General features: G+C 43.7%; 1 protein-coding gene across 1 annotated transcript in view; it reads right to left on the bottom strand.

The window, feature by feature from the left end:
- trpm2 (transient receptor potential cation channel, subfamily M, member 2) overlaps positions 1–11783 on the bottom strand; it is a 59160-nt gene extending 47377 nt beyond the window's left edge. Inside the window, exons 1-3 of the mRNA XM_072444398.1 lie at positions 11644–11783; positions 9306–9471; positions 5168–5348 (exon numbers count right to left, since the gene is read on the bottom strand). Coding sequence (XP_072300499.1) covers positions 5168–5348; positions 9306–9471; positions 11644–11783 — 487 coding nt within the window. The remainder of the gene's footprint in view (positions 1–5167; positions 5349–9305; positions 9472–11643) is intronic.
- Between the last annotated feature and the right edge of the window lie 340 nt (positions 11784–12123).

The following is a 12123-nucleotide window of genomic DNA, read 5'->3' as shown; positions in this document are numbered from 1 at the left end:
TGTTATTGCCTCGATGATTCGTTTAATTTACATATTTAGTTAAAAACAGGTGAATCTGTGGCGTGCGGAGCAAACGGAAAGACTTGAGGCACTTTCGTTTCCCACGGCGCTCGTTCCTGAAGCATCTAAAGCACAACAGAGAGAGCGGTGTTTTAAACTCCCGAGGGCGACCGGGAAGAGTTTTGTTGTGTGAAAGAACACGTGCCCCGAGCTGCCACTCTAACCACCGCAACGAGCTCTGCGCGCCGCCCACCACAGCCCCCGCGTCCTCGACCCACACTTGCGGTCACCTATAATCCCCAGCACAACAACTCTGCTTCCCAGTCACACTCTAACATTTCAAACATGCCACACTCTCCTCTGCGGCGCCTTGAAACAGCAAATACAACCATGGAAACAGCAGGAGGACCGCGACCATTATAATAATCTGATGTGAAACAGGCAGACAGAGCCAACGCCGCAAAATGACAAAATGACAAATGTAGAGCCACCACTCCAAACACCAGCATCACTGTCCCACCCAAAATGTTTTGCAAACAAATGTCTTATATTTAAGTCAGTCTGGTGACAAGTGAATTAGTCCTTTATATATATATTCTTTATATACAAACAGAACACTTTGGACTGGTGAAGTGAAATGCTGCTGTTTTGGGGACAAACTCATGTGAAATTAAGAATAAAATGTGTTTTTTTTAAGGCAGAAACTCAATTGTTATTACAATTACAATTACAACTATTCCATCCATCCATCCATCTTCTGCCGCTTTATCCGGGGCCAGGTCGCGGGGGCAGCAGTCTGAGCAGGGACTCCCAGACTTCCTTCTCCCCAGACACTTCCTCTAACTCCTCCGGGGGGATCACGAGGCGTTCCCAGGCCAGCCGAGAGACATAGTCTCTCCAGCGTGTCCTGGGTCTTCCCCGGGGCCTCTTCCCGGTGGGACATGCCTGAAACACCTCCCGAGGGAGGCGCCCAGGAGGCATCCGAAACAGATGCCCGAGCCACCTCAGCTGGCTCCTCTCGACGTGGAGGAGCAGCGGCTCTACTCCGAGCTCCCCCCGTGTGGCCGAGCTCCTCACCTTATCTCTAAGGGAGCGCCCAGCCACACGGCGGAGGAAACTCATTTCGACCGCTTGTATCCGCGATCTTGTTCTTTCGGTCACTACTCAAAGCTCATGACCATAGGTGAGGTCAGAACGTAGACCGACCGGTAAATAGAGAGCTTTGCCTTTCGGCTCAGCTCCCTCTTCACCACAACGGTCCGATGCAGCGACTGCATCACTGCAGCCGCTGCACCGATCCGCCTGTCGATCTCACGCTCCATCCTTCCCTCACTCGTGAACAAGACCCCGAGATACTTGAACTCCTCCACTTGGGGCAAGGACACCCCACCCACCTGGAGAGCGCAAGCCACCTTTTTCCGGTCGAGAACCATGGCCTCGGATTTGGAGGTGCTGATTCTCATCCCAGCCGCTTCACACTCGGCTGCAAACCGTCCCAGTGCATGTTGCAGGTCCGGGTTTGATGGAGCCATCAGGACAACATCGTCTGCAAACAGCAGAGATGAGATCCTGTGGTCCCCAAACCGGACACCCTCCGACCCCTGACTGCGCCTAGAAATTCTGTCCATAAAAATTATGAACAGAACCGGTGACAAAGGGCAGCCCTGGCGGAGTCCAACATGCACTGGGAACAGGTCTGACTTACTGCCGGGAATGCGAACACAGCTCCTGCTCCGGTCATACTGGAACCGAACAGCCCTGAGCAAAGGGCCCCGGACCCCGTACTCCCGGAGCACCCCCCAAAGGACACCCCGAGGGACACGGTCGAAAGCCTTCTCCAGATCCACAAAGCACATGTGGACTGGTTGGGCAAACTCCCATGAGCCCTCGAGCACCCGATGGAGGGTATAGAGCTGGTCCAGCTGGTCGTGGAACACTGGACCAGCTCTATTACAACTATTACGTTTGTTAAAAAAAATATTTAAAATGCTTTTAAATGGTTTACGGAATATACAAAAAAATTAACCAATTACTCGATTACTAAAATAATCAATAGCTGCAGCCCTCGCAAGGACCTTTTAAAATGAGCAGAAAACAGGATCCTATCACCTACGAAGAGAATCCTCCATAATATCCTTCTCAATGAATGGGTTCCCGGAGGAAAGAACTTACGACTGACACAAGGTGGCAGAGGTGATGCTCAGCCAAGAAGAGGACGTTGAGGATCAATACCTACCTTCGACTTGAGCCTCCATTCTGGACATAGGGCACCTCACAGAGCAACAACAGTCTCAGGTAAAGCCTCTTATTAATCCGAGAATATTATCTGAATACAAATATGGTGGAGCATACCATTGTGTTGAAACTTGAACCCATACACCGAGGGTATGAGTTACAGGATACCTGAGCACCTTTAAGAAGAATTGAAGAATCACCTGGAATCATTCAACCGTCCAAAAGTGAATGGTGTAACCCAGGGGTGTTGGTTCTTAAGAAAGTACCTAAACTGAATTTTAAAATGTTATTATCCATTCTCACGCGTTGATGACCTGATTGAACAGCTGGGGAAGGCCAAATATCTGACCACCATTGACCTCTGCAAACGTTATTGGCAGGTTCCCCTATCTAAGCAGTCACAGGAGTTGACAGACTCCTGCCATTTGGTCTTAATGGTGCGCTAGCCACCTTCCAAAGATAGATGGACCAGTTACTGAATGGCCACTCTGTCTAGGCGTGTGCTTACCTGGATTACCACCTGGGATGAACATGTGGCGCACCTGAAAGACCAAGAAGCAGCCGAGGTCCTTCCTAGGGATGGCTGGATTCTACCATCGCTTTATACCAAACTTCTCTGCCCAAGCTACGCCACTTACCGATAGGACAGGCTCTCTGCAGCCCAATCAACTCAAGTGGAAAGAGGATGGGGTTGAAGCCTTAAAGGATATTCAGCAAGCATTGAGTGAGGATTCAGTTTTGTGCTGCACTGATTTTGACAAAGACTTTGTTCTGCAGACAGATGCTTTCGACTGCGGCAATGGAGCAGTGCTGTTGCAAGGTCCACCAGACGACTGCCATCCACTTGCATATATCAGTTGCAAGTTCTTCCCTCAGGAAGTACGTTATGCTACTATCGAAAATTAAGCTCTGGCCATTAGAAGCTCTGGCCATTAGATGTAAGTATAATACGCGTCTGGAGAAACCGTTCCCTGACAACAGTTCTTTGTGTGGACAGGGCTCCGGGTTCTTACTCACTACAAGCCCCCACGCTGCTGACAACCGGAAACTGGCTGACCAGCTTGTCTCCTTTTATTCAAGGTTTGATACCTCCCCCCTTTCTCCCTACCTTTGACACCTTTGCCATCCCAACCCAGGCTCTGCTCTTCTCCCTGTACACAATCTGCAGCACCTCCAGCCACAACTCCGTAAAACTGATCAAGTTTGTGGATGACACCACCCTCATCAGGCTCATCTTGGACGGGGACGAGTCTGTCTACAGGAGGAAGGTGGAGTGGCTGGTGTCCTGGTGCAGTGGTAAACACCCAGAAGACAGGGGAGATGATTGTAGACTTCAGAAAAGTCACAGCCTCCCACCCCCCCTCGCCCTGACAGACTCCCCCATCACCACGGTGGACTGTTTTCTGCTTCCCCAGCACCAGCATCACCCAAGACCTTGAGTGGGAGCCCACCATCAGCTCCCACATCAAGAAGGCCCAGCAGAGGATGTACTTCCTGCGGCAGCTGAGGAAAGCCAAGCTGTCAGCAGAGATGATGGTGCAGTTCTACACGGCCATCATTGAGTCCATCCTCACCTCCTCCATCACCGTGTGGTACGCTGGAACCACAGCCAGGGACAAACAGAGACTACAGCGCATTGTATCTCTGCTGAGAAGGTGATCGGCTGCAGACTTCCATCTCTGCAGGACCTGTACGTCTCCAGGGCTCTGGGACGAGCAGCTCAGATCACAGCCGACCCTTCTCACTCTGGACATGGACTATTTGAGCCACTCTTTGAGCCCTCTGCCGTTGGACTCATGAAGCACCTGTCACTTTAATATTCTTGTAAATACCTCCAATCAACTGTTTTGCACTATTGTTCTGATCTTGTTGTTGTACTTATATTATATTTGAATTACTTTTTCCATGCCTTTATTTTATTTTAGCATATTTAGCATATTTAGCACGATCTATACTTTTATACTATTGTTATCATTATTATTATTAGTATTATTAGTATTATTATTATTAATAATAATAGTACTAATATTATTATATTATATGTTTTATGTGGCACCTTGATGCCGAAGCAAGTGCCTAATTTGTGAATTGTTCACCAACAATGGCAATAAAACCGATTCTGATTCTAATGAACAAAAACTAAATTCATAGTGAACAAAAGAATGATTGAAGCAAGTAACTAACCCTAACCTTAAAGTAGTTACTAAGCCTGAATCATGCTTAGTTATAAAGTGGTACCCCATAAGTCTGCCCAAGGTTAGCTGCAGTCATGGATATATTGCAAACTAGTACTAGCTTGCTTACTTAACTTGGGAGTGGATGAATATTTAACCAAACAGTACAAGACTTTCAGTGCTAAATTGATTAAAATGTATAACTTGTTTTCATTTTAGGGCCCTGGTTGGTTCTGGTTTGAGTCCAGTTTAATCATGGTGGGGATTTGGCTTGGTCCTGTTCTCATCTCAGTTTTGATGTGGTGTGTGTAGCTTTAGCTTTCTGGGAAGCCAGCTCACTCTGATCAGCAGATAGACAGTCTATCTCCAGGACAGACTGGAGTGAGAGTGAGATTTTGTCTCCATCGTTTGTCAGGTTTGCAGGAGAGTGTAGAGGAGAGAGGAAGTGTGCTCCTCAGGACAATGTAATCTCATTAAATAACTTTGATATGCCAGCCAGCCCCTCCCACTTTCTCTTCTACTGCAGTAGATTCTGAAACGCATTTACAATCTAACTTTAGATTCTGGCTTAAATGTAGTTTATCTATCGAGCATCGTACAACCACATCTCCTCTTAAACCCACACAGGATGACTTGCTTTGGGTGCGTTGTTATCCAAAAATGATACATCTAATGATATGGCATATTCTTGGTAATGGAGTCAATCCTTTTTACAGTAAGTAAGTAAGTACAATTTGTGTTTGCAGTGTGAGCCACACCTGTGGTCTGGGCCACCTTGATGAGGCCCCTGTGGAACGTTTTCTTGAGGCGTGCCCTCAGGTAGAAGTTCTTGGCTCCTCCGGTGACTGAGATGAGCAGGTTTGGAGGAGAAAGCTTCCATTGCTCTGTCAGTAGCTCATACAGCAGCTCGGGCCGAGTATCAGAGGAAACACGCACATACTGCACACAAATGAACACAGAAATATGACACATTCTGCACACATACAGACCCAGAAATATGACACATTCTGCACACATACAGACCCAGACATATGACACATTCTGCACACATACAGACCCAGACATATGACACATTTTGCACACATACAGACCCAGACATATGACACATTCTGCACACATACAGACCCAGACATATGACACATTCTGCACACATACAGACCCAGACATATGACACATTCTGCACACATACAGACACAGACATATGACACATTCTGCACACATACAGACCCAGACATATGACACATTCTGCACACATACAGACCCAGACATATGACACATTCTGCACACATACAGACCCAGACATATGACACATTCTGCACACATACAGACCCAGACATATGACACATTTTGCACACATACAGACCCAGACATATGACACATTCTGCACACATACAGACCCAGACATATGACACATTCTGCACACATACAGACCCAGACATATGACACATTCTGCACACATACAGACACAGACATATGACACATTCTGCACACATACAGACCCAGACATATGACACATTCTGCACACATACAGACCCAGACATATGACACATTCTGCACACATACAGACCCAGACATATGACACATTCTGCACACATACAGACCCAGACATATGACACATTCTGCACACATACAGACCCAGATATATGACACATTCTGCACACATACAGACCCAGACATATGACACATTCTGCACACATACAGACCCAGACATATGACACATTCTGCACACATACAGACCCAGATATATGACACATTCTGCACACATACAGACCCAGACATATGACACATTCTGCACACATACAGACCCAGACATATGACACATTCTGCACACATACAGACCCAGACATATGACACATTCTGCACACATACAGACTCAGACATATGACACATTCTGCACACATACAGACCCAGACATATGACACATTCTGCACACATACAGACCCAGACATATGACACATTCTGCACACATACAGACCCAGACATATGACACATTCTGCACACATACAGACCCAGACATATGACACATTCTGCACACATACAGACCCAGACATATAACACATTCTGCACACATACAGACCCAGATATATGACACATTCTGCACACATACAGACCCAGACATATGACACATTCTGCACACATACAGACCCAGACATATAACACATTCTGCACACATACAGACCCAGACATATGACACATTCTGCACACATACAGACCCAGACATATGACACATTCTGCACACATACAGACCCAGACATATGACACATTCTGCACACATACAGACCCAGACATATAACACATTCTGCACACATACAGACCCAGATATATGACACATTCTGCACACATACAGACCCAGACATATGACACATTCTGCACACATACAGACCCAGACATATAACACATTCTGCACACATACAGACCCAGATATATGACACATTCTGCACACATACAGACCCAGACATATGACACATTCTGCACACATACAGACCCAGATATATGACACATTCTGCACACATACAGACCCAGACATATGACACATTCTGCACACATACAGACCCAGACATATGACACATTCTGCACACATACAGACCCAGACATATGACACATTCTGCACACATACAGACCCAGACATATGACACATTCTGCACACATACAGACCCAGATATATGACTCGTATTGCACACATAAACACACAAAAATATGACATGTACTGGACACATACAGACTTATAAGTCACCCATTATCTGACTGATAATAATTTTCTTGACTCCTTTTCAATCAGGATTGAGCCAATCACAGTACTGAAACAGCTCTTGTTAAAGTTCTTAGTGACAAACAGATGGATTGGGATAACGGTAAAGTCTCTATTTTAATTTTGCTAGACTTGACAGCTGCATTTGATATGGTCAAACACTCAATTTTGCTATATCGACCGAAATTTTTGTTTTGTTTTTCATCCTCTGTTCTGAGCTGGTCTAGGTCTTACTTTAAAGACTGAGAATATTTAGTGTCAATTGGTGAATGCAGTTCAGACACATTTCAAACAATGTATAGAGTTACGGAAGGTTCAATCCTTGGGTTAGGGTTAGTCTATTTTAGCATATTTTATCTTATTTTATTTAATCTCCATATTATTGTAGAAAAAGATTCAGTTGTAGTGATCTGGAATAATTTTTCGACTCTCATCCAAGAGTTGAATCTTTGGCAGATTGACAATGACTCTTGGATGAGTGTCGAAAGGTGGAGTCCAGATGAAACAACTGAACCTTTTTCTAGAATGGAACACTCCTGGACGAATGAGGGATTACACCGACATGTCTCCATATTATATTGTCAACCAAACTGTTACAGAACTGCAAAATCTCGCGAAAAAAACATTTCGTGCCGCAATGACTTTATCTCTAGACAAGTTCATGAAAAGTTGGTCTATGCATTTATTAAGTAGAGTGGACTATTGTAATAGCCTATTTACAAGTCTCAGAAAATCCTCAATCCGGCAGCTACAACTAATACAAAAGGCCACTGCTAGGGTTGTCACCAAAACAAAAAAAGACACATTACTCAAGTATTACGAATGTTACACTGGCTTTCAGTCCCTCACAGATTTATTTCAAAATTATTTTACTGGTCCAAAAATTGCTAAATGGTAGCGGTCCAAAGAATCTGGCAGACGTGTTGACTCCTTATGGGCCCAGCTGGTACTGGTCTCTTGGTGGTGCCTAAAGATCAAACCAAACATGATGAAACCTCTTTTTTTTATGCCTCCCAGATGTGGAACCCTCTTCCAGAAGATTTACGTTTTGAAATGAGGCCTAATATTTTTAGGTTTAAATTGAATTAAATGATTTCATTTTTTTGCATTGCTTATGTTTAACTTATTAGTTAACGCATGTAGTATGTATTTATTGCATTCATTTAAGGTATTAGTTGTATTTACTGCAAATGTGTAATTTGTGTGAATGTGTCAAAAAAAGTGCTCCACAAATAAAATGGACTTGACACAAATATGACACATACTTCACACATACAGACACATAAATATGACACATACTTCACACATACAGACACAGAAATATGACACATGGTGGTGAAGTCCTAAAACATGATGGTTGCTGGCTTGATCCCAGCTCTAGTGCGTACAGTGAAAACAATTCACTATACAATTGATTTTGTTTTCATCCGATGTAAATACCCATCCAGACGTTACATTATTAGGATTATTAGGAAATGTGCGTTATTTGTATTGTTATTATCCTAAACATCCTCTTGCATACTTTTATTTGAGTCCCTCTGCAGCCGCAGATGTTTCCAGAAGTTTAAGATAAACATTTCACTGCATACAGGATGGTCTCTGACTTCCTGGTCTGATTATACAGGAGAATTAATCTGGCTATGATTTATGGACTTTAAAAACAGCAGAGAAGATTCTCAGAGCAAGGTTAGAGCTATTTTATTGAAGAAACGTGTTTTTGTTAAATGCTACTCCTGGTATGATTTTGATGAGGGAACAATGTTGGAACATGGTTAAAAGCTCAAAATGATATATTATGTGTCATTTAGCTTTATTCTTTAATGTGACGTACGTTTGCATGAAGCAATAAACAATCATATAATTCATGTTTTTATTTTGCTTCTTCATTAAACGTAGGCCGGACGGGAAGTCTTGCCTGAGCACATAACCACACTATGTAATGGTCAGATTTGGGACTGAAGCAAAGAGCTGTGGCTTGTGTGGACGTAGATGATGGAGCTGCACATGTCTGTGCTTCATGTCGCCGTGTTTGTACCTTAGCGTGTTTGTACCTTAGCGTGTTTGTACCTTAGCGTGTTTGTACCTTAGCATGTTTGTACCTTAGCGTGTTTGTACCTTAGCGTGTTTGTACCTTAGCGTGTTTGTACCTTAGAAGCCTTGTGTCCCAGCCCTCCGAAGCAGATGTTGCCAAACGCGTCGGTGCGGCTCTCTTGGACATGTTTGTGCAGGTCCCAGCTCTCCACATCCTCAGCAAGCTTTAGGGCCTCGTCCACATGACTTTTCCTCCTGCGGCCACACTCACACCTGTCGTCACTGTCACACCTGTCACACAGCAGGTACAGTGTTACACTCACACCTGTCGTCACTGTCACACCTGTCACACAGCAGGTACAGTGTTACACTCACACCTGTCGTCACTGTCACACCTGTCACACAGCAGGTACAGTGTTACACTCACACCTGTCGTCACTGTCACACCTGTCACACAGCAGGTACAGTGTTACACTCACACCTGTCGTCACTGTCACACCTGTCACACAGCAGGTACAGTGTTACACTCACACCTGTCGTCACTGTCACACCTGTCACACAGCAGGTACAGTGTTACACTCACACCTGTCGTCACTGTCACACCTGTCACACAGCAGGTACAGTGTTACACTCACACCTGTCGTCACTGTCACACCTGTCACACAGCAGGTACAGTGTTACACTCACACCTGTCGTCACTGTCACACCTGTCACACAGCAGGTACAGTGTTACACTCACACCTGTCGTCACTGTCACACCTGTCACACAGCAGGTACAGTGTTACACTCACACCTGTCGTCACTGTCACACCTGTCACACAGCAGGTACAGTGTTACACTCACACCTGTCGTCACTGTCACACAACAGGTTTTGTGACAAAAAAGAGCCAGATAAAAATGCACTTTACATTAGGATGCAGTTTTTTTTTTTTATAGCTTCAATAGGGAAAGAAATCCCGCACACTGTCTTACTTGCAAAATAAAAGTTTAATAGTGAAGAGGCAACGTTTCGGCAACTGGGCCTTCGTCAGACAAAAAGCTTAAAATAAAAATACTTAATTTTGCATGTAAAATTGTGTACAATGAATGTATTGTGACCTGAATTATCAGGATTATCTATTAATTTTATAATCTGGACGTCCCTAACAAGGCTGTATTCTTGGTTGACTAACGACATGCCCTGTGCATCAATTCATTTATTAAAAGGGGCAACGTTTGGAACCAGTAGAGCTTTCAAAAGTATTTTGTGTCTTTATGTTGCCACACTGAAAACTAATAGTGAATTATGTAAAAATGTCAACTGATTAATCAACTAAATTGCACAAAGTTAATTTATGATGTAAATAAGCATTATAAGAAAGCATTTTTATTAAATGTAAAAATAAATCTATATAATATATTATAAAGCTCATATTCAAGCTAAAATTAGCTTGAATATGAGCTTTATTTTTTGTTTGATCCATCAGATTAAGATAACTCTAAATAATAAATCATATGTAAACTAAAGTACAACTATACATAGTCTATTAAAGGTGCAATATGTAACTTTTATGGTGCTTGTTTCCATGGGAATGTTATTGCTTTGTCAGTTCCACAGTATGGAATGAGCCATCTATCATGAAAAGTGTAACATTCAAGGCAACAACATCTCCATGGAAACAAGCAGGTGTCAAACCACTGCACGAGGGAAATGACATACTGCACCTTTAGCTCTAATCAATGCTGTCAGTGCAAACATAGGCCTAAGTTAGTATCTTTGCCATAAAAATGGATCACGACATTAAAATTGGCCTTGAGTAATTTTATAGTTTACTTTTCTGAGCTTTCTGAGTTTTCTTGAGATTCATTCACGCTTCTTTCATTAATCCTGTTTACAACCTCATCTTCTCTGCTCCTTCTCTGAGCCTCACAAAAAAGATTTTTTACATCATAAATAGAAGTGCTTCATACTGAACATAAGTAGATCCTCATTTTACATTTTGTTCACTGTAAACCACAACATCGATCCAAAAAGGCCCAGTAACTGAAACAGGTCCATTGACTTCCTGTTCAAAACTGTAGAACTGATAAGCCCCGCCTCTTCATAGTGACGTTTCACTCTTAAAAGCAGCAGATTGTCAGCTATGTGTTATACCTGTTTTATTTTTGAAAAGTGGCTACATGTGTCACCTGGAGTCTTAATTTATATACAAATCACAACTAAATACAGGGATGTGGGCGGGGAAAGGGGAGGTGCTAAAACGAGTATCTTCTAAGCACTTGAGCCTCAGTGGCAGGGCAATACAGGATTGACTCAAACATGCAGGAATCATACAAAATACAACTTAGAGTAAACTAATGATGATTAAAACACCGTTGTATCAAGATTTAAAGACCATTCAAGTTGATTTAGAATAACATTAATAACATTTCCCCTTTAAACATGAGTTAAAAAGTCAGGATTAGTTTTTGTACCTGAAACTCTTGAAGTAGCAGCATTCCTTCTTGGATATGTGTCTGTGGATCCAGGCGGAGTAGTTGTGCTTCTGCAGAGAACAAGACTTGGTTAGAGGAGCAGTGGTTGGCTCTAAATCCACCTCCTCCAACTGACCCATGATTCTGCTCTGGACCGGCCAGGAGGAGGCTCTGGACCGGACCAGGTGAGGGGGGAGGAGAATGAGCAAGGAGAGAAGATGAGAGGGGGAAACAGAGAGAGAGAGAAGAGAGGTAAAGGTGGAGAGAAAGAGAGTAGAAAGGAGAGGGGGGAGAAGAGGAAAAGATAGAGAGAGAGAGAGAGAGAGAGAGAGGGTGTGCAGGAGAGACGAAAGAAGAGGACTGAGAAAGGAGAGAGAGGGGGAGGTGGGAGGGAAGAAGAGGGGGACAAAAGAAAGAGTAGACAGAGTAAAGGAGTGAAGACAGGGGAGGTAGTGAAGGGAAAGAAATGGAAGTGGGGGA

This window comes from Eucyclogobius newberryi, unplaced genomic scaffold (assembly GCF_026437365.1).
Source record: "Eucyclogobius newberryi isolate DKJ021-1_F unplaced genomic scaffold, fEucNew1.0.hap1 SCAF_14, whole genome shotgun sequence".
Taxonomy (NCBI): domain Eukaryota; kingdom Metazoa; phylum Chordata; class Actinopteri; order Gobiiformes; family Gobiidae; genus Eucyclogobius; species Eucyclogobius newberryi.
The sequence above is the reverse complement of the archived record's forward strand: the minus strand, read 5'-3'. Positions and strand labels throughout refer to the sequence as shown.